This window comes from Crotalus tigris, unplaced genomic scaffold (assembly GCF_016545835.1).
Source record: "Crotalus tigris isolate CLP2741 ecotype Arizona unplaced genomic scaffold, ASM1654583v1 scf7180000017987.690289119674:8195010, whole genome shotgun sequence".
Lineage (NCBI taxonomy): Eukaryota > Metazoa > Chordata > Lepidosauria > Squamata > Viperidae > Crotalus > Crotalus tigris.
The window spans coordinates 6,900,308-6,928,276 of NW_024096758.1; the positions used below are offsets into that span (position 1 = coordinate 6,900,308).

The window sequence follows — 27,969 nt, forward strand, 5'->3', positions numbered from 1 at the left end:
TTGATTAACTACTGACAAAAAATATCACCTCATCCAGTGGGACATGACGGATTGGTGTGCCATTAATTTCCAGAATGCGGTCACCAACATGGATGGAATTCTTCATATCGGGGCTTATGCAGTCTGGGTCTAATCTAAGGATACAGAAGGGGGCAGCAAAGTAATCTTAAATTACTCTGTCCTGGCATAAATCTCCCAAACTAAACCTCAGGAAAGTGATAGCATGCTAGAGCTTTCTCTGAAAACTAGAGGAGAGGGATCAAAGCACTTGGATTCCATCACCCCCGTCTTACAATCAATCAACATGGTATAGACCCACATTCTTCACCAGATGTCTTCCAGATGTGTTGGTCTGCAACTCCTAAGCCATTCAATTTGAGACTTCTAGAGGCATTGCAGTCAACACATATGGAAAAGAATTTGTGAAATGAACAGAACTTATTAAACAGTTCCATCTCCAGAATAAAAAGTTTTTTACTGTGTCAGTTGCCCTTCTTTTCTGAATTCCACATACAATGGTAACCGATGTTTGACATCTTATAGTTTAAGACAATTCTTATTTAAAGCCTCTCAACTAAAAATATGATAATAAGACTCAGAATAGGTAGATGTAAAAAAGAAATGCCTGTCAAATTTTAGATGTCAAAATATTAAAAATCTACATTTGCAATGCCAAACTGTTGTAAATATTCTCTATCACTGAGAACATTCCAGAAGTCTGATATGAAAGGCTACAATTTTTGAAGGATCAACATTTCCTAATGGCTGGCAGTCTGTACTCACTCACAAACGCGCACAGTATGTGGGTGCTCAGAACCTCCATGCTTGTCAATGGAGACGGAAAACCCCCGCTTGCTTTCGGAACATGCTGGAATAGACACCAGGGTGACAGTGTGTGGAATCCGGGTGCCAGGAGATTCTGGAAGCAGCTGATCCATCACAGGTGTCACCACCATCTGGTAATAACAGTGCCCACTGCAGCAGGGAAGAAAAGGTACTATAAGCTAGGACATCCATTTCCAAACCCAAGGCTACCACTGGAAACTGACTGAAGAATGTTTTAAAAGCTTGCTGAGAAGCACCAATATGTCTCCTATGAAGGAGGTAACCCTCCCCCCCCCAAAAAGAAAGAAAACAAAAGAAAGAAAAAATGAATAAGAATAATCATTTTTCTTTTTTTCTTTCTTTTCTCTTTTTCTGTATACTTTTTATTCTTTTTTCTTTACTATCCCTTCTTTCTGAGTTTAGTTTCTTTATAATTATTGTTATTAGAACTTTCAAAGTGAGCATACTGAGACTTCTCTCTCTCTCTCTCTCTCTCCCCCTCTCTCTCTCCCTCCCCAAGTGTGTCCAATCTAATTTAAGGGCCTTTGTTGTGAATTTAAAATTAAGGAAGATCCCAATGACCTGGTTCAGCCAAATTCTCACCAGTAAAGCTTGGATCGCTCCACCAGTGCATAAGTATCTCCATCGCCAATGAACACCTGGCAGTTCAGGCAGCTGAAGCATTCAGGGTGATATTTTTGTTCCCCAGCCACCTGGAACAAGAAGAGATAGACATGAGTTCTTGTCTCTCTCCCAATACATACTTCTCAATCACCATTTTTCAGGTGGTCCTTCCCACTATCCAGCAGTGTCATAGAGCTCCTGTTCAAAGGAAGAGTGGAAAGAGGTCTAAGATTATTCAGTCCCGAAACTCAACATAAGCAGGCTCAGGCAATGATATTCAGATCCAGGCACTTCACACCACCAGAGAAAGAGATTTCTGGAAATCACTGAGAGGATGATGAAAGGATCACATCTCAAAGAAAGACACACAGGTCGGACTCCAGGCCCATGTAAGAGCAGAAGAGACTGGAGAGAAGAGGCAGATTGACAATCATCCCTGAATCAAAAAATATTTGGGTAATCCATTAATTAACGAAACATTCGGTTGGCACAAACTAAACAAACTAAACTTGCCCAAACTTGGCCAGTGGGTTGGACTAAAAGACCTCCAAGGTCCCTGCCCTAGGATTTTATGAACAGATTCAACTGGGTTACTGATTAATCCATTTTGAGTTCACACAGCACATGGATTTATTTATTAACTATTTTAATACAACATAGACTTCTAGAGACTCCTGGTGGTTTGTAGAATAAAAATACAAAAACTCAAATAAAATCTGCCTTGTGGCATCAAACTCCAGCATTCTCCTTCTTCTTCTTCAAACTTTTTAAAGTGTTCAGTCTTCTGGAAAATGGTTAGGGAAAATACCAAACAAACCTCAGGAGGAAAAGTGTTGCGAAGCATATGCTAAGCAGTAATGAGTTCTTCTTCCTTTCTGGGAGTGAGACTTTTAACAACCCTCTTTAGGCTGAACAAATCAGAGGGTCAGTTCTGTTTGGTGTATGTGGTCCTTCAGATACATGCCAAACCATGAAGATGTTTTAGCTTACAATCAGCAGTTTGAATTGTTCTTGGAAGCCAGTGCAGAGTTCACAGCACCATTGGGCTCTGGTAAAAGCTCTGATGCTGGGAAAGGTGGAAGGAAAGAGAAGAAGAGGGTGACCAGCCGCAAGGTGGCTAGACTCAGTTATGACACTGACGGTGCACCATTGGAAGATCTGAAGGACTACGCTGGGACAGATTGTTATTGGAGAAAATCTATGTGGTCGCTAAGAGTCGACACCAACTTGATGGCACATAGCAATCAATAACGCCGAAATTAAGTGTGATTATGTGATTATGATGTCAGCCCATCACCTACTGATGTCCCACTTCTAAGTCAAGATTTATCCATACTCCAGATTTTCTTCCTCAACGCTCAGAGCTTTTGTTTTGATTAGAATTCTACCTGAAGGCACTTCTCTCTCTGCAAGAGTCCCTTGCACTTTCATGATTTCCTTTACAGCTGCTGATAGCCTCATGCTATCAGCAGTGTTTCACTCCTGGGCAGGTCACCATATGCTGCTTGCAACTGCATCTCAACGTTCTGGGTAATACTTTTGCACTTCATGATGAGCACGAGCTCCGCTATCTTGGAATTCCAACTGCCTTTTCTTCTCCTAATTTTTTCTTTATGAAGTCTGAAGTACATCCATAAGACCAGCATCTTAAACTGCATTGGACGTATTGCCTCCTTGCTTCTCCAACCTGTTTAACCTTTTCAGCTTTTGGCAACCAGACATCTGTGCCTGGTGAAAACTAAGTAGGCGCTTTAGGTACTCCCGATTCAGAATAATATGGAATATTATCCCTACATATTTAAAATTACTATTGTACTTTCCATATTGACTTTCCTCAGCATTTTACCTCTCATTTCTCATTACCCACAGACCAAATTACTACCATGCCGTAATTCATTCTCCCATTTTTAAAATCTATATCCATGTGCTCCAAATGCTAAATGCCACGTTTTGGGTTCACAATTAATTCAATTTGTTGATTTCCTTCTCTGCCTTTTCTAAAGGCTTTCTCTGTCAGTTTTCTCCATATTGTCCATAGTTTCATTCCACAGCCTGTTGTTTTCTGTGTTACTCAAAAACATCAATCTCTCCTCAATTTCTGCAAGACACCGCTGACTGTAGGAACACTCACACAATTATGCTCATTCTGGGATTGACCAACAGTGCATTTCTCTCCCTTTTAGGGTTTGGTGGTTTCCCGAAGTCTCATCACAACTTCTTTAAAAAAATTTAAAGATAGTGTTTCCCTTTACCACAGAAACAGTTTGATTCTTTATTTACAATCCCTTTTAGGTTCTATCGAAATTTCTTAATTTTCTGTTATATTCTCATAACCTTATAGCAATCTCTGAGGATAGAGTGCATCTCACATTGAACAAAAAATCTCTGGCACCAATTTAAGGGGTTATTGTTTGTTTCTTGTCAAGTAGTTTATTCTTCCCCTTTTGGGGATTCCTGTGTTGAACATGAATCATCATTGTGTCAAGCATTGGCCCACCTCATCTCTATATATGATTTGTTGGTACTAATCCATCACAGGGGTAACGCTGTGTTCAAAAAATAATATTATTACATAGCTTAAAAAGGCCTCTAATTAAACAAAATGTCGATACTTCGATCTTCTCTATCTGCCGTGCTTATTACCGTCCATTTGACCCTTCTGCTGATTTCAGCCATTTGTAAATTTATTATTTTAAAATGTTATCCTAATAACACCACTACTATTATTTATTTGTAATTATGGCATTTTTAATTAGATGCATTTTAAAATATATAATGTATGTATTTTTAGCAATATGTATGTATGTATGTATGATGTATGTATGTATGTATTTTTAGCATTTCTGACTATGAAAAATCACATGATTATGCCCACTGCTTGATTAGGCTATTTTGATCACCATCATTTTTTAGTCAGTTATTATGATGCTTATGTTGCTAGCAAGATCCAATTTAAGCTGGTCATTCCCAGTTAGATCTCAATTTTCGCTTTTTCTGTGATTACCCATTATGGAACAAGGAATGGTGCTTTACTTAGAAAAAAACAGCTATGTGTATATTTGGTGCGTTTTGCTGAAATTAGATCACTGAGTACATACTTTTTTTTTTTTTAAAAGTTTTTTATTAGATTTTTTATATACATTATAAATAACTCAAGGCAGTGAGATACCTACTATTCGTCTCTCCTATTTGAGAACGATAAATCTATCAAGTGAGTTGGCTTGAGAGGTGCTTGGCCCAAAGTCACTTATCCAATTTTTCCTGCCTAGACAGGACTAGAATTCCTCTCCCTGCGTTTGCTAGGCCAGCATCTTACCCCACAGAAAGTAGCTCTTCCCAGAAAAGAGTAAGTCAATTGGACTTTGCATTTATAATAACTGGAATTTGAGACTCTGGTGCTTCCTTTCCTATATTACTCTTATAAAAATGAATAGTTTTCAAAGCAACTGTTTTTCCTTGGACATGCTAACCTGTCCATGAAGGTAATGCTTTTGTGAGGAGAGATACTTTGCAAACAAACTTGAGTGTAATTAGCAATACGTTTTGTAGTAAGAACTGAGTTAACTAACAAATGCACAATAAGAATAAAGAACAACCAGGAAACTTAGTGAAATATGGGAAAGACCGCCTTTGGTCTTATAAACACAAAGAGAACAAAGCTTGATTAAAAGCAGAATACAGCTGGTGCTGGAACATGCTGTGGGGAACAATGCTTATGCTCTCCTCTGTGCCATTTTCCAGATTCTTACCCTGCAAAGCTGTTTAAAGCTCTGAAGGGGGGGGGGAAGGCATATCCTGTTCACATCATCACTTCGCACCTACATGACTTTGTTGGTTTATGATTGTGTGCCAAGGATAGTCTATAATGTTCCTTCCAATTCATGTCTCTTTTTTCCACTGTTGCATTTAAGTAACCAAATTACCAAATAAACGGATTTAAGGAGATCTATCTCAGGCAGTAGCCTCCCATACAATTTTTTTTGTCTTACTCTTGACAGACTCTTGTCAAGCTAAGGTTGACACCCACATCCCTCGGCAAACATCCACATCTCCTCCTCCTCCCCCCCCCCTCCTCCTCCTCCTCCTCTATTATGTCCTCTTCACTCTTTTTTCTCCCATTTCCTAAAGAAGAACTGAAAACCATTAGAAGACCTTTAGATTGAAGGAGGAGGACCTGTCCCTATTCCCCTTGCAATTGGCTGCAGTCTTTCTGAAGTAGCAGCATCCAGCCCCCTCCAAAAAGTCATGATTTGGTTACATGCAGTTCTGAATCCGTCCAAAGGAGCATTCTTGCCCCTATTTCCACTCAGTAGCCACAGACAGAGGAAAAATATTCCGGATAGCCCCTAAAATCAAGATGCCCAATCACTTTATCATAGCATACAATCTCTTAATCAATCCAATTCCCTTTAAAGATGACCCCTGAACTGTCTGACGAAAGACAACTTATTAAATACAGGAAATAATAGTCACTGGAATTGTTAATTTCACGAAATCATGTTCCATTTACCATTTAATTATAATAAACATGCTGAGTTTGTGCCATGGCCCTAGTTACTTTCTTTTTCTGTCACCACTGATTGCTTTTGGATTGTGATCCACTTGCACTGTTGCCCCCTGCCCCTGCAAAAACTTATGTAGTAAATCAGTTCTCATCCATAATGCTCTCCTGTGGATGTCCTCTCTTACCATGCCCAGCCCTTGGTCTCGCTCCACCAGCCATGGCCACATTCCCCCAAGTGGTCCCAGTAAATCCTTTTTGTCAGTAAAAGACGACCATCCTTCTCGGTAGTACTGATGGAAGCAAGCCCCACATTCGCAGCACCTGCAGGGACAATAAGAAAATAAGTCTTCAGCCTCAGGACTTTTAATGGAGACCTACTGTAATGCAGAGCTTCCAAAACACCAGAAGCTTGAAGAGGCATAATCCCACAGGTTCAGTATGGGTTTATGTTTGCCCACATCTTACTTTAGAGTGCTACCAGTACCAATTTAGGTCAGACCAAATATTCTGGATTTGGCAGTACAATGCTTGTTAGGATAAGAGCCACCGAGTTGGAAGAAAGAGAAACCTTTTTGATTCCTCTGGCACTGCCTTGTTCTGTGCAACCGCATCTGAAGTCCTTGTGTTGTCTTACTTCGCAGTGGCCTAATTCTCTGTTGCTTTACATGGATCAATGAGTGCAATTGGCTCTATTTGAGCCCATTTTGCTTAGAGGGTTGTTCTACGGCTGCCAAGCTTTAGCAGTAAGATTTTTATAACACAAACTGTAATATTTTTTTCCCCACCACATATCTTATTTCCTACAATACGTGCTTCCTTGGAAGACCACTAGCAGTTGCAGGAAGAACTAGTCTAGAAGTGTGACGCCCAAAAATTGTGTATATATTGTGTGGATATTTGTGTGACCCGATGTCTATTTCTGGATTCATGCAATTTTCTGACCTAGGGAAGCTGCTTCTGGCTAAGGATTTTTCCAGAATTACTTTGGAACAGAATGGTCCCCCAGATCTTGAAGTTTAACACTTTTGGGGTTTCAACCACATCTGGTCTTGAAATTGACCCAGAAATCACATTTAACTGTGTACGTGTGTCCCAAATGCAATATTTTATGTCATATCATAATATGCTCTGCAAGCTAAGGGGGACGCAAATTTAAATGGCTAAACGCATTTGACCATACGTTGCTAGGCAAGGCAGTGTGAATTTACCATTGTGAGATGATTAAGCCAAATCTTCTTTTGTGGATTGGGCTATAGTTTCTGCTTTCTTGGACTTTTTAATAATCCATCTGGGCATCCTCAAGGACTGCATACTGATCAATCCTGATCAAATTTAATAAGTAGGGTAACTCTACACATAGGTGGCCCTGTACATGAAGTTATTTATCTAGATGGGAGGATTATTTTCCTAAGTTGACTTTTCCTTTCACTCAGTGAGGGTATCCATGCCATAGAAGAAGAACTTTATGCTTCTCTGAATCCTTTTTCTGAAAGTGACCTTCAGTGGCCCCCATGAAGCAGAGGATACGAGGGCATATTTGAGTTACAATAGAATATTCTTCACTTATTACTATAACTAATTCATGGCCCAAATTACAGGGAGGGACTCTAGATGTCTTTAATATGGGATTGGAAAAGTTAATGGAGATCAACCCAACATAAAGTTCTTTGTGGACTAAGGAACCTCCATTTCTAGAATATATATATATTATATATACTATCTATAATATATTATATATATATAATATATATATATATATATATATAGATATATATATATATATTCTAGAATTGAGGTTCCTTTAGTCCACAACTGGTAATATTCAGAAGTACTTCTAATTCCATCTTTTGCTGATATTTATATTGCAGGGCCCAGACAGGCATAGCTCCAATGGGGATTTCTCCTGAAGAGAAGAAGAAATGACACAGAAGATTTTCACGTCCTATTTAGATCTGGCCGTTGCCAAAATCTCTATTTTTTTCTTTTCTATCACTGTGATGCACAGTAAAAATCCCCATAAGACAAAAGCAGTTGTGGGCATTCCATTTCTGCCACCCTTCTCTGTGCATTAATGATTCCCTGTTGAGTGGTTACCGCATCAATTCTGGTTGGTGCAGTTACAAGTAGCTACTTGGTCCGCTCACCAGTGAGACACTGGTGAGGGGGCACAGCACACCGGCATTTTCTGCATCCGCATGAGAAAAGCATATCTTCCTTCCCCTGTCCTTACCCTATCTACAGAGGGACCGAATCGAGAGCATCCTGTCATGCAGCATCACAGTCTGGTTAGAAGCTCACTGGCTTCAGTACAGGAAGGAAGTGCAGAGTTTTGGTGAGATGGCTGAAAGACAGATGCGTTGGCAGTGCCCTCCCTTCCATCCACGACATAGCACATAACGTTGCTTGAGCAGGGTCCGCAAGATTTGCTGGGATGCTACACATCCTCTTCACAACCTGCTGTTTTCTTCTTCTTGTTACCTTCGGGAGGAGGGGCTCCGTGGTATCCAAAGCAGAACATCCAGATTCAGTCACAGCTTTGTTCCATACCGTATTAACCTGTGACTCTAAGGCTTCCTCCTTCCATTAAGTATTCAACGATGGACGTGTTAATATTTATGTTACATATGTTAAGGGTGTATGTAGGTCTATACATATGTTGTATATGTATGGTTTTTAAATTTGTTTTATGTATGTTACACTTTGAGAGGAAGCAACTAATTTCATTTTCATATGTGCCATTTGTGCCGCAGGAAAAAATGACATAAAGGTATCTAATCTAATCCATCTAATCTCATCTAAGCTGTTCTGTATACTGAGGTAAGATAAGGTTACAACCAGAAGCTCTTCCAAAAATCAACAGAGACCATCTTCTCCATCATTTTGAACCACTGTCACCCTTCAATAAAACTCTCCAGTAATCTTTGGGTCAGAAAGTGTCAAAGTGGTTCAGGCACCAAACTAACCTGTGGAATATTATGCTGGTCTATGACCATAATATTGTCTTGTTTTGCTTTACTTGTGATAACCTGGGCATACTGTGTCTTTGACTCCCTCCCATTATTTTTTGTAAACCAGCTGATCCCAAGGTGCTTTTCAAAAAGGCAACTGAATTTCTTTGTTTTTCCTTTAAGACCTGTTCGCTTCTCCTCTAAGAAGCTTTCCTCAATTCGGACTGAAGCAGCTTCTCATGAGAGTGAAATGTCTGAAACCAGCTGGAATATTGAGGACTATTAAAACTTGAAAGTTCAGTGTAACTTTTGCGATATTTATATTTCAACCAAAACCTTCAAATATTTCAATATTCTCTCCTAAGATCATTGAAGTTTCTCTAGAGATTTATGATCTAGCTTTGGACATACACCCAGTACCACAGACACAAACATACATATCCATGCATATGTACACTTTGGATGATCTATTACTAAGTGTAAAACCTATGAATTCTGGGAAATCCATTTTGCATATTGTCTAGAAGCATGTCAGCTTTTAGTACCACAGTAACCTGAGGGATTTTCAGTCATTTTCCAAAACTGCTTGTTTCTTGATTAAATAGAAGAGAATGTGGAAAATCCCAACCCCGGTTAAGTAGCTTGGATTCCTAACTGATCATAGCAATAGCACTGGCACTTAGACTTTACATACACTTCATGGGCTTTACAGCCCTCTCTAAGCGCTTTACAGAGCCAGCCTATTGTGGGGGTGTGGTATTGCGCCCCAACATTGGGTCCTCATTTTAACCCACCTCAGAAGATGGAAAGATAGTCCAACCCGTTGACTCATTGGAACAATCCGCAAGGATGCCTGATTTTTGTGTAGGAGTTAGCCGTACTAGCTCTCACTAGACATTCCTTTGAACAGTAGCCACTCAATATAAGGACGGTTATTAATAGTGACCAAATAGCGTTTTGACATCTGGTTGAGAAGCAAGCTAGGATTTGTCAGTATTGAGCTCCTTGGCTCGCTATCCTTTCCAGCATGAGGGACCGTTAGTCATGAGGTAGCTCTTGCCATGTGCACATTCCTTGCAGTCCTTATCTTCGCTTTCTGTGGTCATTTTGTGTATTTTTGGTGCTTTTTTGTTTCTCATCAGACATGCAAAGTAAAGCTTTTATTTTAATTTAACCTAGTATTTATTCCTTTTTAGCTTTTATTTCTCTTAATAAAGTAATGATATACAACCCTATTTTTTTTTTCCACCTTGCCTAAAAATGTGGCATTGTCTCTGGTTTGGAATGCAGTAAATTTTATTTACATTATTCCTTATGGCCAAACTGTTTGGTACTCATTGTTTTTGATTTTCCTTTGTTCTCCCAGAAAACCAATTAACACGATTATCAAGGTACCATGTACTTGCTTCTGATTATCCAGGTGCAAACATTCTCTGCTCATTTGAAGGCATCCCCTGCTCTTGGCTGTATTTTTTTCCAGCCCTTTGACCTTTAGCTTATTTGGAAATGGAACTGGAAATCAAGGAAATGTCTCAAATATCTTTCATATGCTGCTCTCAGCTCTGTCGCCTTTGTCTTGAATTCTCTGCTTAGCTCTGAATCAAATGACAAACTTGAATCTCTCTCTTCTCCCCCCCCACAATAGTTCCTGCTTCCAGTAGTTCCCAAAGACCAAGAAAATAGATCTGGGGCCTCATCGTCCGCTTAATGTGGTTTGTTTCATTTTGGCTCATCATAATATCGGAATCCAGTGACTGTGCTTGCAAAAAGGCGCATATCTTTTTACTCCAAACCTGGCTTTTATTAAAAATAATTTTTAAACATTAACAGAAGTCACAGTAAAAACCAATGGTGGACATTTCCATAAGGGGTTGGCATGGTATTTCCTTCTGCCCCCCTCCCCCCAAGTTGGAGATTGACTCAATATGATACATTATGGCTTCAATTTGATTTAGCCTCCCCTGAAAAGTATGCGGTTTACATTATGATTTACCTCATTGATTTTTGATGACAGTGCCTAGGAGTTTTCTAAATGGTGTGGATTCACCCAACTTATTTTATGATTCATTTGGAGTAAAATGTAGCCTAAATTAACCAAATGGCTGATTTCCCACACAATAAGCTACAAAAATAATTAAAAAGGTTAACATTAACCAAGCCCCAACCATCTTTATGAATTTATCTGCTGGGATTGACATTGGTTAAGTGATTATATGTCCTGCAATTGGGGTGTGCGTGGTGAGTGATTAAGGAACTGGACTTGTAATGGGGAAATCCAGCTCTGGGCCACCCTCACCACAGAAGCTCCCACTCTGAATCTTGGGCCATCACTCTCTATCTCTGCGCAAACCCACATCACAGGTTGTTACTACTCTACGACTACTACTACTGAGTTGGAAGGACCTTTGGAGGTCTTCTAATCCAACCCTTGCTCAGGCAGGAAACAGTATACCAGTGATGGCTCATCGTTTAGAGACTGAGTGCCCAAACTGCAACCCAAAACCCACTTATGTTCATTGGGTGCCGGGTGGGCATGACCATTGGGTGGGCATGGCCCATTGTGTGGGCATGGCTTTGGTGGTAACTGCAGACTGGGTGGGACTAAAAAGTTTCCACCATCAATTCCAACTTTGTGAGAATTTTGTTTTCCATTTGAAATTGATTTGATTGATGAACCTGTTTTTTTTTTTTTTGCACACGCCTAAAGTGACAAAGGTTTTACTAAAACCCAGCTTGAGGCCTAGGACTGGGGGCGAGAAACAGTGCACATGCCACAGAGAGGGCTCCTGCATGCCCCCTTTGGTACACATGCCATAGATTCGCCACCACGGCCCTATACTGTTTCACAGACAAATAGTTGTCCAGTCTCTTCTTAAAAACTTAAAAACTTGTTCTTGGGCAAAATAGGAAGGAAGAATGTGCTGGCCTTAGTTCCTGAATGAAAAAGCAAAAAATAACCTAATATGTTTAATGACGATAAAAAGGCCTTTTGTCTTCGTGATCTGGTTTTCCATGTTAGCCTAAAAGTCACACACGAAGAGATTTGGCCTTGGAAGTACGAAAGCTCACTCCTTGGTTTATGGATTCACACAACAAATGACCAGTCATATGGCTTATCAATGAAACAGAAATAACATTTGTAAGTCATAAACTCTCCCAAGGTCAAGAGTCTACTCATCTGAAGAACTTTTTTCTCCACACGTTCACCGAAGGTTTGCAGCAGTGGTGGGAGTGGGGTGTTGATATTCTCTTTTAATGCACATTACAATGCAGTTTAAAAAGGGGTGAGGTTTCAATCACAAGTCATCAACTTTTCTACACTACTACCACACCCTCATGTACATAACCGTTTAGCTTTGAGGCCGAAATGGAATACTTTATAAACATGTTTCCTAGGCTAGGCAACCACCCATGAATTGTGGTTATGGCCCACACTCAATCAGTTTTCCCCAAATATGGTGCCCAACACAGGCATCCAACTCAAAACTGGGTTCAAGAAACAGTGTTTCAATAATTAAAGGCTGGCCACAAAGAGAAGGCAGAACAAAAGTAATGGATGAAACTAATTAAGGAGAGAATCAACCTAAAATAGGAGAATTTCCTGAGCAGCAAGACAATTATCACGGAACAGCTTGCCTTCAGAAGTTTGGTTGCTCCATTACTGGAGCTTTTTAATAGAGACTGTACAACCACTTGTCCTGAAATGGTATAGTAAGCATTGTTTTCTCAACCTTGACCAATTTAAGGCAGGTGGACTTTCAACTCCCAGATTCCCAGCCAGCCATGCTGCTGTGGAATTCTGGAGTTGAAGTCCACATAACTTAAAATTTGTCAAGGTTGAGAAACACTGGTATGAGTCTCCTGTTTGCATTGAGGGTTGGAGCAGAAAGAGCTCCAAGATCCGCTTCCAACTCTGTTTATACGGTAAAATGACTTGTAAACATTGGCAGGCAACTTTACCACCATGGATTAATGCCGTAACCAAGTTACTATAGTAGCACGTCCGATATGTTGGTTTTGACTCAGAACAGGAGAGTCCACATATGTACTGAATTTCTTTAGCCCAGCCTTTCAGATCAAAATATTTCCCATGTGCGATCCCTATTTAAATAGGAAGACTGCTGCCATCTGGACTTGTAGTTCTTAAGGTGGAGACGTCCCCTTCATTAGACAAAGGGACCTTCTCTAGGATTTTTCAAAAGGATTAACCTGTTTCCCTCTAAGTCACCCATTAAGAAGACTGTTTAGGAGGCTGACTCAACAGATTGGCTTTTTATTTTATATTGTTCTATTAGCATTATACAGTTTCAAAGTTACAATGCCCACTGAAAAAGTGATCTATGACTAGTTTCAATTGACTTATGACCATGTAGCATCCCCATATCCAATTTGGACACTTGGCATCTGCTCATATTCATTACATTGCAAGTGTTTTGGGTCACGTGATCACCTTTGCAACCTTCCAACAAGTCATGGAAATAAGAGTCACTTAACAACTAACTTAACAACGCATGATAAGAAATGTCATAACAATGGGCAAAGCGCACATACATAGAGCTTCTCACTTAGCAAACATCAAAGTTGGGGCGCAATTGTGCTGTACGGAGGATAACTTGTATATTGGATTTTTATGTTTTTACATTTGGTATATCCTTTTTACCATTTTGAACATGTACACATTTGTATACCATCTCTTTGGAATGGAAGTAGTTTGATAATCCTTAGAATTAATATATATAAAAAAAAAGTCTCATGTACTTGTTATGCACATTCCCTCTATCTATTAATAGTAATTTCTGTTTCAAGCATGTACGCCTTCAATAAATGTGTTGATAAAAGTTTCTCTTCTGCAGGTTTTCATCCTGGTGCCTTACCTACTAGATCAAACCAGCTCGTATATTTCTTTAGAAGTTTGGTGGAACGTAGAAGAATGTAAGTGTGGAGATGAAAAAAAAAAAGGCCTTCCATTGGCTTCCCACTTCCAATTTTCCTTTTATTTTTAAAAAAACAAATGGGGGCCAACTTCATCTTTCAAGATCCTGGAGCACCGAGGAACTACCAGAGGACTGAAAGAGTTGATGTAGTTTCCTATCGTTCCAATGGAACAAAAAAAGAAATTACAGAACCTTTCAGCTGGACCATCAATACGCTGGGAAGATTCCAGAAAAGGTAATCAAGCACAATCGCGAACACCTAGAGGCAAACAAAGTCATAACCAAAAGCCAACATGGATTTGTCAAAAGCAACCATGCAGACAAATCTTCTTACATTCTTTGACCAGGTGACAAAATTAGTGGACCAGAGGATGCTGTGGATGTAATTTAATTTGGACTTCAGGCAAGGCCATTTGATAAAATATGACCAAAACCTACTACTTGCTAAGACTAAAATGTGAGTTAGAGAGCATCATCACCACAGATGGTTCGTAACTTGCACTCAACATGTAGTCCTAAATGAACTGCATGTACACAGAGGTAAGTAAATGCAGTTAGGTCCTGAGCCAAGGCTCTGTTTTAGTATTCCCCTTACTCTTCACATCTTCATCAATGAATTTTGGCTGAAGTGTGCTGCATCTGCCAAAAACCACCCACAGTCTAGGCTGCAATTAACAGAGGGATAGAACCTAAGATTATGTGAAGTGTTAATACCTCTTTATAATGCTTTGGTAAGACTCACACTTGGAATACGGCATCCAGTTTTGGGTTCCATGCTGTAAAAAGGATTGTTGAGACTTTAGAAAGAGTATAGAGAAGAGCAACAAGATGATGAGGGACTGGAGGAGGCTTAACAATCATGGGAACAAATTTGGCCTCCAAACAGTTAATGGAATGCTCCCACAAGAAGTTTTTAAGAACAGATTGGAACAGCCATTTGTCTGAAATCATATAAGGTTTCCTGCCTGGCAGGAGTTGGACTAGAAGACCTCCAAGATCTCTTTCAACTCTGTTTACTCTACTTCTATTCTAACCATGTTTTGTTTCACAAACTTGAGGTTTTGGGGAAGCTGGGGTGTTCTGAACGGTAGCTACCGACTGCTTACTCCTATTTTTATATGATCCTATCATGGGATCAGATCTTGTTGGATAAGAGAATGATTGCAATTCATAGCACCCCTTTTATAGCCTGTCTACTTTGTTTAGATCAGAGCTCCCCAACCTTTTGGGCACCAGGGACCGGTTCCGTGGAGAGAAGATCTTTCATAGGCCCGGAGAGGTGGGTGGAGGGCGGGGGGGAAGAGTGCTGGTGGGGGGCGGACTGGGATGAGGGGGAGGGGGGAGCGGGAGGGGGCGGATGGTGAGGGAAGGAGGCGGTTAGGGGAGTGGGGTGAGGGAGGGTGGGGGGGGGAGTAGAGAGGGGGGGGGGGGGGCGGCGGGGGAGGGGGAGTTGAGGAGAGTGGCTGGTGGGGGACGGGCGGGGGGGAGCGGCGCAGGGGGAGGGGCGGGGTGGGGGTGGTAGGTTGGGGGTGCTGTGGAGGGGTAGGGGGGGAGATGGGAGTGGTGGGGCTGGGGGGGGGGGGGGGGGCAACCGGAGGGGAGGGGGGGGGGGAGGGCTAGGAGGGGGGGAATGGGAGGGAGGCGAAAGGGGGGTGTGGGGAGTGGGGAGGGTCAAAGGAGGTGCGTGGTTTTGTGTGCTGCCTGCCATCTCAATGATGGGGCTTTGCTTCTTTGTTGTGGAACTGTTTGCTGCATGCTGCGGCCCGGTACTGTCCATGGGCTGGGGGTTGGGACCCTGGTATAGATGAATAACATGTCAGAGGCAAAAAAATTACATTCATCTATCTAATGAAATATATAAAGCTCCTTTTCTCTTTGTTTCAATTTTTAATTCTTCTACGGTCCATTCACCTTTCCTTCTTGTTTTTCTTAACACTGGGCTCATCGCATTCTTGGAATGCAATTCCATAGGATTAAACAGAAATTCAGGAGGCTTTCAGGGCCGTTCAAGGCTTGACCTCACTGACTTCTTCTAATTGTCAGTATGTCATGAGAAAAAGGAGGTGAGAAGTGTAAAATATATTATCCAACCCATGGTATTTCATAGAAGAAAGGAGGTAAGAAATGTAAATATGTTGAGGTCAGACTTGCATTTTGTCGTGCATAATTCACTTCCCTTTAACCAATTCCCCACAAGAGGCGAGCAAATTGATCTACCATCACAAGATTAACAGTATTTACAACAACAACACCCATTGCAGAGTCCGAAAGGAGAGTTTGCCGACAGATACGTTCAAAATCATCTGGCAGTGAATAAGAGTTCCATCCTGCTATGAAACAATGGAAACTAAGGGAAACTGATTTCCTGATAACACTTGTAATAACTTTACATACTCGAAAAAAAAAACCAAATGGGTATTTTAATTGCTGAGGGTTCATTTAATGTTTATTCTTATTTTATTGGTACTCCTTGACTTACGAATGGTCATTTATGACCGTTCAAAGTTACAATGTTCTCCCAATCAAGGCAGAATAGAGAGAATATAATAAATAAGAATACAGAGTTTGAAAGGGACCTTGGAGTCTCTAGTCCAACCCCCCTGCTCAGTCCGGAAACCCTACAACACCATTTCAGAACTGGGCTGTCCAGTCTCTCTTTACAAACTTCAGTGTTGGACGCTTCACTGCTTCTGGAGACAGGTTGTGTCCACTGGTTAATTGTTTCTAACTGTCAGGAAGTTTCTCCTTAGGTCCAGTTTTCTTCCTCTCCTTGGATTAGTTTCCATCCATTGCTTCTTGTCCTCATGTGACCCAGTGGCTATTTGGAGAAGCTTGACTCCCTCTTCTTGTGGCAGCCCCTGAGAAGTGGAACACTGCTATCAGGTCCCCCCTCATCCTTCTCTTCATTAAACTACACATATCAATTCCTGCAACCGTTCCTTATATGTTTTAGTTTTTAGGTACTTAGCTCGTATTCAAAGTTCTGATAACCAAGTAGCTCCTCACATTCACATGACTGCATTTTGGGTGCTCAGCAACTGACCCTGCATTTAGGGCTTTTGCGTGTCCCACAAGTCTCTGACTGTGATTTACAACTGTTTTTTACAAGAGTTGACATTTGGCTTCAGTTTTCCAGCAAGAATGTTGGTTGCAGACAATGGCTTTACTTAATGACCTGCGGTTTGGTTTAACTACCATTATGTTGTTGCTTTACCCACACGCAAAAAAAAAGTCATAAAATCTGGCTGGTTTGTTGTGATAACACACTTATGGACTGGCATACTATGATTATCAATCCTGCTCATTATGGTCATAAATTGAGAAATACGTTCGTCATTTCCAGTATTGTTGTATCACTTGGTGCATGTTATTAACCTCCTCAGAGGCCATCCATACGAGCAGTCGAAAAAAATCAGTGGCAATTGTGAACTGCAATCAAAGCTCTGCCCCTTTATAGGCATTTATCCATTTGTTCGTTGCACAGTCATCCTTCTGGTTTTTTTGTTTTTTTTTAAAAAACCTTCCCTCATCCCCCATGCCCCCATTGTTTTTTTCAATATTTTAGGAATTTATCCTCTCAATCTCTAAAAGTTTATTCTTTCACTGGAATAACCACTTTTTATTTTTCTTGCACTGGGGAAATTGCATTGGATTTCATTTTTGAATTTAGATGTAGCACGTTCTTTCACGTTTTTTATATAATATGCTCAAGTAACTTTTTTTTCAGACAGACTCAAAATGTATACCTGTTCCCTGAAAGGATCTTTCTTTAATTAGCAGTCCCCACCTTTCTGGTTTGCAGCCCGGCTGGGGGGTGGAGTGGGCAGAGGAGATGGTTCCGTACAAATGGAGCTGCGTGTGTGCCACTTCACCCGCTTTGCTTTCTCTGGCCCGGTTCCAAATGGGCCACGCCTCGTAACTGGGTCAAGGCCAGGGTGGGGTTGGGCATTCCTGCTTTAGATGTTTCACAAAAAAATGTTTCTGGGGCTGCTGCTCTGAAATGTGCAGAACCCTGTCCACATCAGGAGAGATGCACTGTGTTTCCAAGGTCTTCGGTGCCGCTTTCTTTTTGAATCAAAAGTTTTGCCTTCGTGATTTGTTCAGCAAATATTGAGGCATAATGCGCTTGATTTTCTACTTTCTTTTGCTGTGTTTTCTTACACATACGTATGTTGGACTGCAAGTCCCAGGGTTCCCCACCAGCAAGATGGGTGCTCTAATGTTTAAATCATAATTGTTTCTGAAAAAAATGCCGATTTTGAATGATTCTTATTAAAATGGAACAACTAAAAGAAGTAGTTCCTGAAAACTTTTGCTCGTAACAAGCTCTGGTTTTCATGGAGTTCACTTTTCCAATAAATGATGCATCATCTATAGAAGACCGAAGAAAGTCCTTCCGTAACTTAATGCAGGAATTCATGAAAATGCACATGGTGCCAGACAAACGCTAGATGCCCCCAACCCATGTTGGCAAATCCCAAGGTTTAAACATAGTTCCTAAAATCGCTAGAGGAGAAGAAGGGAATCCTTCAAATTTAGCCCCAGCTGACGGAGCACTCGCTGGTTCCTGTCTACTCTCCACTCCCTCATTTTGTCCTTGTTTTCGCCATTTCTAGCCATCACCTGGACCACCAGGATCCCCCTTGTCTCAGTCTGCCTCCCACATTTTGCCTGCTGGCGGCTCAAAACAAACTTGGGAAAACAGCTTGCATGCTGCTGTGCAAAGGTGACCCGCTCCTCTGCATTGAGTTGGAATAGCCTGCTCCATTCTTTCTGCTGCAACAGACTTCATAGCTTCTAACAATTGCTCCTCCCCTTCCTTTCCTTCCCTGCGCACTCCAGGTAACCGAACTGCAATGACAGTCTCAGGGGACAAGGATTACCTTGCGCCACAACACTTGTGAGACGGACAGTTGCAGCAATTGGTTATGGGCCATTCTAAGAAAAGAAGGACTAGGGTTGCCTGATACTGTAAGCGGTATTCCCAGTATTTTGAGAGGTCTTGCCAAAAAGAAGAGGGGGGTCAAACTTTTTTCCAAAGCACTAGAAAGCAAGACAGCAACCATGGATGGAAACTAATCAAGGAGAGAAAGCAACGCAGGATTAAGGAGAAACTTGTTAACAGTGAAGACAATTAACTAGTGGAACAGCTTGCCTTAGAAGAATGTAGGTGCTTCGTGCTGGAGGTTTTTAAGAAAAGAGTGGACAGCCATCCCTCCCTGAAACGGTAAGGTCTCCTGCCTGGGTTGGGGTTTGACTAGAAGCGCCGCCAAGGTCCTTCCAACAGCTCTATACAGATTGATTCTGTTTTTAACTGCAAACCCAAATGCAGAACATGGGAGAGAGTCATCTAATAGGCCCAGGAGTTATGATTTGTCCTAGTCAGTGGTTCTCAACCTGTGGGTCGGGACCCATTTGGGGTCCAACGACCATTTCACAGGGTTCCCAAAAACACAGTCCGCCATTTTCCCCCCTTTTTCGTTTAGCCGTGTCTACTCCTTTTATTCTATTTTGCTTTTGAAGCCAATAGAAATAGACTCTCTTGAATAGAGTCTAATTCTATTGCTTTCAAAAGCAATAGGAATTGTCCAGAGCTGTCTCTGTCCTGCTGAGCCACCCAAAAAGTCCCATGCTGCAAACGGTGCTTGCCACCAGTTGAGTATCCTCGACTTACGACCGGTTGGGGTCGCAGGATTAAAAATTTGAGAAACCAGTGGTCAGATCTCTTTGCCCATGGACCACTGGACATTTTCTCAGCTAAGCTGATCTCAGACAGCCTCCCTTGTGTGAATATTATATTTCAACCTGGTAGAATACAGACCTAAAATCTTGCTATCAAGGCATTCCATCTTTTCTTACACGTCCAAAACTTGTTTGTGGCAAGTTCAGCTGGAAGCTTCAATTTACGTGTACATAACTAATAAATGAAGATGCTGTTTTCAAGAGAGATGAGAATAATACGGATAAGTAATTCGCAAAAAATGGAACTGACTGTGAGGCAAAAGAATTGAAGCTAGCTGGTTACAGGTAATTGCGCTCACTAGATCTCACTCCATAAAGAAGGATCCTAGATTGTTTCGTACAAGTGAAGCACTCTATGTCTATATGTATCAGCTTGCATCCTGGCTTGGATAGATTATCGCAAACTTTTTAGGATTTAAGTAGCTGTAGGCAGGTTGATGATAGCATAGCCATTACAGTAGCCTGGAAATCTGATTACAGGACGTTTTAGGGTCTTGAAGTACATCGACTAAATGGTGATGCGCAAGAACCTGCACATGGCATTGTGTACTTTCATGGATCAAAGGAAGCCTATCACAACCATAATGTGACTTGCTTTAATGGGCTTTCTTGAGCGCCAGCAAAATGTCCCCTCTATCTTTGGCGTCAGCAATACAGTAGTTAAAAACACACACTCAGATGGAGTGTGAATACCTCCCCTAAATTATTAAACATTTTAGCAACGAGCCTAAAGCTTTCCAAAGATACTCATCTGTAGGTGCTTTCATTTGTTCTCCCTCCCCTCCTCTTTTTTTTGCCCACCCATCTTTCTGGAAATCAGCGAGAATGCCAAGTAGCAATGACATCACTCAGGGGCCACCCCAGTCATCACCCTTGCAGAGCTTCCCACACTCTAGAGAGAAAGCGGCTAACCAATCAGAAGCTCGCTGGTTTAACCCTTGCACAGCTGCTATCCTCTCAAGCATTCTGCTTCCAATCTCTCAGCTCCCCTTAGGTAATTTAGCACAGGGGTTTCTCAACCTTGGGGGCAACTTTTAAGACTTGTGGACTCACCGTTGGGTATCGTATCCAAGCCAGGGATTGGAAGGTCCACAGTCTTAAAGTTTGCAAGGTTGGAACCCCTGATTTAGCAGGACCATACTCTTTGTAGGCAAGACAGCACAGTGAGCAATAAACCCTGGGAGGATTTGAAGGAGAGAACTTACAGAGAAGATCTATCCTGTCATGTTCGACTGTATTTCCACAATGCCCTTAATAGTCCCAATGCAGACTAGAAAGGTGTATTTGCATAACACACGAGCTTTTTCAAAAGGCAGCTGGGATGTTTTTTTTCATTGACGAAGAGAAGACATTTTCACTTTCTCATCCAAGAAGCTTCATCAGTTTCTGGAGATGGTGGAGGCTATTGAAGGATTTGTTCTGATGGAAGGGGAGGGGCTTGGAAGATCTTCAATGGACATTTTTCCGTTTGAACATTTTCCATACAATGGGAAAAAAAGGTTGGAATTGCTTCAAGAGCTCTCAAGTGGGAGCTCTATTAACTGTCTATTTTACAGGTTTACGTATATTTTACATTACTATGGGGGAAGCCTTGAATACTGCATAAGCCCCCTTTTCTGTGTACATTTTTATTGTTTGTGTTTCTTAATTGTGAGAACCCCTGAATATTGTTGTTGAATGACGGGTTAAAGTGTGCTGGGTGAACATAGCAGTGGGATACATACTGACATGGTTAGTCAATTTTTGTTTCCTAACGCCACAACCAAGCCCAGATGCAGAACTACACAATCCTACCTACTCACATGAGTCATAGAAGGAAATTGCAGACCACAGGAAAACAACACCAGAACACATCTTACTGTTCCGTTCATGTTTTTTAGCCCATATTCTGTTTTCTAATGAAAGAAAGCCAATGTCTGTGGTCAATTGTGCTACTCTCTTGAACATGACATCTTTCTACCCAACAGCCCCAGAAACGCCCACAAGTAGAATTCAGGCAACAGCCTCCCCTCAGCTCCTCCCAGTAAAACCTATTAATCTCTGAAGTTGCTTCTTTTCCTAATCATCATGCCTATAACTGCAGTTCTTCTGAATAATCTCTGATCCTGCTTCCAAATCCGAAGTATAGGGAACGGCAAAACCTCTCTCCCTATAGCTCCTCAGCTAAAAAATAATGTCACACAACTATCTCTGGAGCCCACCTTGCTGACTCTGCCCTCTCCCACACTCTGGTCCCCTGCTTCTCTTGGGGGGGGGGGGGCAGTCTCCCCACCCCCTCCGGAAAGAAAATCCAAGGCCAGATCAAGAATATCGCTTCAAGGTGGACTCCGCCTTCTGGGTATCTGAGGACTCAGATCATGGGTCAATATGCTGATTCTGTAAACCACTTAGAGGAGGGCTATCAGCACTATGGCGGTTTATTAAATCTAAGTGCTACTGCTATAATTATTGCAGCTTTACGAAATAAACAGAGATCAGTATTTACATTTTTTTTAATCCTGTATTTTTTATAATACTCAAGTGATGAACTACCTAATAACTCCTTCCTCTCCTATTTTCCCCATAACAACAACCCTGTTGAGGCAGACTGGCTGACAGAAAATGACTGATCCAAAGTCACCCAGCTGTTTTCTACCTTGGCAGGACTAGAAACTCACGGTATCCTGTTTCTAGTGGATGTCCTCCACTGTAAGGTTAAAAGGATCCCACCAAGAGGATCTAATCAGATCCTGACTGCTAAGCAGAAAGTTTGTGTCACTACTTGCGGAAACACACAAGGCATCCCAATTGATCTTTATGCACCATATTTTTTTTTGTAATATCAACTTCTTCCCTCTTAAAAAAAATATAAGTGATACCAGAAACCATGGCTGAGTCACAAGCAAGTCGTGCATTTTGTGAGAGATATGGAGATATGGAGAACGTTGTTTTTGCAAGTGTTTTTGGTTCCTATTTCAAATAAAGACTTGGTTCCTATAAATCTCTCTTCTTTGCTCTTTTATTCTTGCTTGTATCTAAAGTTAAAATTAAGTACAGGACATTGCAGTCATTTGCTGTGGCCACCCTGACATCTTTTCCACCCTCCCATTTTGTTCACTGTTGAACATAATTTGTAAGATCCTTGGGGCAGAGAACTGTAGATTTGATTAATGAGGTCCTTGAGCAAAAAATTATGCCCAACACAAAGCAAATAATACAAAGCAGCATTGACACAAGGGATCTAGCCCTCCCTTCATTGTGGGGGTAATAAAATATGGCCTTCCCTTGCACACGGATGTGAACTTTTGCTATCCTTCAGCTGCGGGCTGGAAACTTCATCATCAACTGCAAAACCTCTTTGATCTGCCAAGCATCTAACAGAGCACTGGGAGCATCAGAGCAAATGATCAGAACAGAACTGAAAGTCATTGCACACCTCAACTCTTTGCTGACATGCTTTATCCTACTTTAATTTAAAAAAAAAACCTGCTGAAACTGGTTTATTCACTCTGATTTCCGAACCTTACAAAACCTTTTTGCTTATACAACTCAGCCACGCACGAGATTTATCAGAAAGTACAAATGCCAAATGAAACTTACTTGGCTCTCGCCATCCGGAGGCGATTGCGTTTCAGCACAGTGGCCAGCATGGCTGGTACAGTTTCCTTCTTATCACTTGTCCACTGATGGCACTTAAAGGGCGACCAGGGGCATGTTGGTCCTTGCCTCCAGAGGGGCTCTGGAGTCTGCCCAGACTCTGCAGTACCCTTTGAACTCTGCCAAATGTCCACTCACTCCAAACAGGCAGGGGAGTGACAAACAGGGGCACTGTCCCCTTGATCTGCACCCACTGCTGTGACTCAGGCGTCTGTTCTGCTATCTAACTACCAGTAGGGAGGAAGCTGTCTTGTAATCGCACAGTGGGACAGAACTTCCTTTGCATGCACGCCTTCTCCGCCTTCTCCGAACAACTTTTCCTCTGAACGCCAGCCCTCCAATGCAGCGGAGCAGTCCAGGTCTGGCTGCTGGAACCTCATTGACAGATGCACAGCTGAATCCATGTGACTTCCATGGAACTCTGCCCAAGCAGCCCAGGATGCTTGTCTATCGATCAACAACTCTACGATTTTGGCATCCTCGGTGCCTTTTCAACCACCAAACCAGCAGTCTGGAATACGGGAATATCACCAGCACATTGACACATAATGTTATCCATTCACAGCACTTGCTCAGCTTTTCCACCCCCATCTGTGTCCTCCCTTGAGCTGCGTTCTCCTGAGTGAGGGGTGTGAGAGAGTGGTTGTTTTATTTCCGGCCGGATGACAGAAAGGAGACAGGCCTCAGGCAGATTAGCTTGGGACTCTGGGACTCAGCTTAGTGCTGAACAAGCAAAGAATGGCAAGCCAGAGGACACAGGAGGTCTTCCAGCTAATGCATAGCAGGCAAGCCAACTCTTTGTGTTAACCAGCTGCTGCTATCGCTATTAGTAGTTGCTCAGCCCCAGCCATATGAAAGAGGAAGGAGTGATTGGGTGGGGGATGCAAAACCAAGAACAGAGAGCAGGAATCAAGAAACAGAAGAATACAGGTCTCTACATCCTAGCCTCCCCCCCCACCCCTCAACAAGGAAACACAACTACTTATTTTAAATATTTATAACCCAGATCTTATGGCAGGTTATAATCCATTTAAAGGCAAGACAGAAGATTAAAATAAATAAGAACTTCATTTACAATACACAGTAATCATCCTAATGATATCACTAAGTTATAGTCAGAAAACATCCTTAACTAACTGAATCTGCTCAAGATCTAATGCCTTGCTTAGTTTTTATCACGGGCTAATATGTTATAACAGTGGTTCTCAACCTGTGGGTCGGGACCCCATTTGGGGTCGAACAACCATTTCACGGGGGTCGCCAAACAACGCAGTCCGCCATTTTTTCCCCCTTTTCTTAGCTGTGCTACTCCCTTTTATTCTATTGGCTTTTGAAAGCCAATAGAATAGACTCTCTTGAATAGAGTCTAATTCTATTGGCTTTCAAAAGCCAATAGGAATTGTCCGGGCTGTCTCTGCCCTGCTGAGCCCGCCAAAAGTCCCATTCTGCAAACGGTGCTGCACCAGTTGAGTAGTCCTCGACTTACGACCGGTTGAGTAGTCCTCGACTTACGACTGGTTGGGGGTCGCGGCATTAAAAAGGTTGAGAACCACTGTGTTATAGTAACCCAAGCTATGAGGCTTTATGAGTAACTGAACTGTATTCGCCCTCGAAATGAGTGACTTGAGTAAGGAGGTCAAGATATTATGTGAATGAAGCCATAGGGAGCACTTAAGGGACAAAAGACGAAGTTAAACTGTAGATGTTAGATTCTGAACAGGAGAGTCAAAAGGCAGAAGCATCTTTCATGCTGAAAAGTTGAGAAAAAACAGCCCTGGTGTGGCCTGCAAAGGTAGCCAGAGCAATCAAGGCCATCTCCGGCATCCCAACGTGCCTCTCCCAACCTTGGAGCACTGAGGGGAGCCCCTCTGCAGATGTCAGGGTTGATAGTCTTTCCTGGAGAGGTGCTCTCTCAAATATTGAGCTCCTAAAGCATGAAAGCTCTTCTCCAAAGCTTGGAGTTTGCCAATTGCATACAGCAGCCCAGCACAATTCTTTTATACAGGCAGCAGAATATAGGAAGGAACCTCTCCTTCTTCAGTGGTGGTTCTTCTGTCTATTCATCTCCACTATCTATGATACACTTTACTTGTATTTGGAGTCTACTGATTCTAATGAACTTCACACATCAGCCTTTGGGGGGGGGAAACTTCTCCTCTTGTTTGATATTATTCAAAATCTCATACCCATTTTGAAGGGCTTGTTAAAGGGAGACGTAATGTAAGGGTTCAGAATTTAAAAATGGACTATCCCTTAGTTGCGATGGAGAATATCTCTTCCCTAAATCATTTCACATGCCGCAGGCAGCAAAAGTGTTCCTGGTTCAGATCTCCACAATTGAAAACATAGTTCCTGCTTTGAAACTAACCAGTTCCTCCAATTAATCTACAGACACTTCAGTTCATAGTTTAAACAGAGGATATCTGCAAATCAATTCCATTGAAACCTAAGATATACTTCTGAGTAAAAGGGATTCTATTATGTGACTCAGTGATGCATTCACACTACACGTTTAACCTGGTCAATTTCCTGCAGGGGGCATTTACACAAGTTATTGATTGTGAACAAACAGGCTGGGTTTGCACAATATACTTGACCAGGAAACACCCCCCCCCCATTCTGTATTCATAAAAGAGCAGACTGAGCCTGCTGCTGTTCTGCTTGCAGGAAAGTGATCTACCTGATGATCCAATGGCAGATGATGAATGAAAACAGCAACTTCTTCAATTCAATAGGAAGCAGCCATTTTGGCTGGCATCCCAGGCTCCTGTGCAGCTGTACTTCTCAACATCTTTTTTAGCTACAAAAAAACCCCAGAGTGATAAATCAGGGCTGAAGCCAGCAGGGGATGGCAAACTTTGCCCTTAGGAGGAAAAAGTAAGGAAACTTGAAAAAAAAAAATAGCCCTGACTGCTTTTCAATCTCTATGTCCCAAGGTCAAAAGAGAGATTCAGCTTAGGGTTATCAGAACAGGGATGCAAACACAAAGATGACCACTGGAAGGCAACAAACAAATAAAAAGACTGTCTTGACTGTCATCTAGTGGTCAATCAGATTTTGTAGCTCTATTTAATTCTCTGTTCTTCATTTGCACAACAGGCAAGGTTTATATCAGTGTTTCTCAACCTTGACAATTTTAAGGCATGTGGACTTCAACTCCCAGAATTCCACAGCCAGCATTGCTGGCTGTGGACTTCTGGGAGTTGAAGTCCACATGCCTTAAAATTGTCAAGGTTGAGAAACACTGGTTTATATGAAGGTATTTATATTCAAGGCAAGGTTTATATGAAGGTATTTATTTGGGGCTTGATTCTGATCCAGAAATATTTGCACAACACTCTAAAATAGCCAGTTAAACATGTCATGCAGATGTCACCAGTCATTCACAAAAGTGGGAGCACTCTAACCTCCTTGTTCGGATGGAGCAATGGTGCATGGAAGTTACTTTCTTGTAAGAGTAGGGTGAAGGCTGCTTTCTAATTCAAAACTATTGGCACCCTTCCACAAGCTGGCCTATGGGATGTCTGCTACTGCGGTGAGCAATGCAAAAGCCTGCCAACATAGCTGGCAAAGTTGCATAACACAAACCCAAATACTATCTGCTTGTTATTTCTTATCTCTTCTTCCTAATTTAAGTTTAATATTATAACATAATTTGAGGTGCTTTTTGCATAAGTCACATCCAACAAAGGAACATCCAGGGTATACCAGTAAGAGTTAAATACTGTTGCATTTTTTTTCAGGTTTAGAACTTAGGATATAACTGGACAGTCTCTTTAACATGCAGGCTTTAAAATTCAGTGTTTAACATGACAAAAACATCTCTCTCCCAGGCAAAAGGCCTGAAGTAGCAGCTGTGCTTATTTGAAATGCAGTTCAGTTTGGGCAAAGCATTGATTGGCTGATACCTAGGATGTCATGAATATACTTATTTCCCAGAAAAAGGTAGAATTGCACTTTTTTCTGCTAAAATATATCAATGCTAATATTTAATCCAGGATTGGATTAAACATTGTTGGGACTGTAATTCTAACTGAGCAATCATGAACACAACTCAGATCAAGAGTACTGATCACTAGAAACTGCTACAAGAAATGATGGTGATCATTGATTTAGAATGGCTTTAACAGATATTAGGCTAATGACTATACCAGCTAACATACTAAGGACAATTGCTTGCTTGCTTGTGGTTTAGCACAAGCAGCCTATTTGGCTCACTGATGTGATAATAGTAGTTGTTTGACTAAGACCTGGGGAATCAGATTCATCTTTGATCAGTTGCTTCACTGGATGGATCTGGCCCAGCTGCTCTCTGTCAGTTCAACCTTATTTCAAATAAAATAAAACGAGAGATCCCACTCTTCCCTGTAAATCAGTTGGAGCTTTTAGAGCTGACAAATAAAGGAGAACTTCAGGACCCATGCAATCTATCAATCTGTGCTATCTATCAATCTGTGCTTTTGCTCACTTTACACAATCATACTGTAGATGACATAGAATGTTCCAGGTGGGCAATTCTGACATTAGTATGGATCTCTACATGCCCCCTTCCTTTGTTCTCATAGACAAGGAGATGAGCCTCTGTAGCAAAAACTTCCCTCTAGACCCTGCAAGCCACAGCCATCCCAAAGACCCCCTACCTGAAACAGCTGGCATGCCAATCGGCATTCAGGGCTTGCAAGTACTGACCATCGTAGATGCTGTGGCTGCAACTGGCACATATTGGCAGGTCGCTTCCTGGGGAACACAAAAGAAG

The 27,969-nt window shown here is 41.7% G+C and overlaps 1 protein-coding gene across 1 annotated transcript in view; it reads right to left on the reverse strand.

Annotated features, from left to right (window-relative positions):
* Window positions 1-27,969, reverse strand: part of LIMK1 (LIM domain kinase 1) — a 48,357-nt gene that overhangs the window by 18,362 nt on the left and 2,026 nt on the right. Inside the window, 7 exon segments of the mRNA XM_039346252.1 lie at window positions 29-134; window positions 784-975; window positions 1,429-1,591; window positions 2,806-2,813; window positions 6,166-6,236; window positions 6,238-6,274; window positions 27,854-27,950. Of these exon segments, the coding sequence (XP_039202186.1) occupies window positions 29-134; window positions 784-975; window positions 1,429-1,591; window positions 2,806-2,813; window positions 6,166-6,236; window positions 6,238-6,274; window positions 27,854-27,950 (674 nt within the window).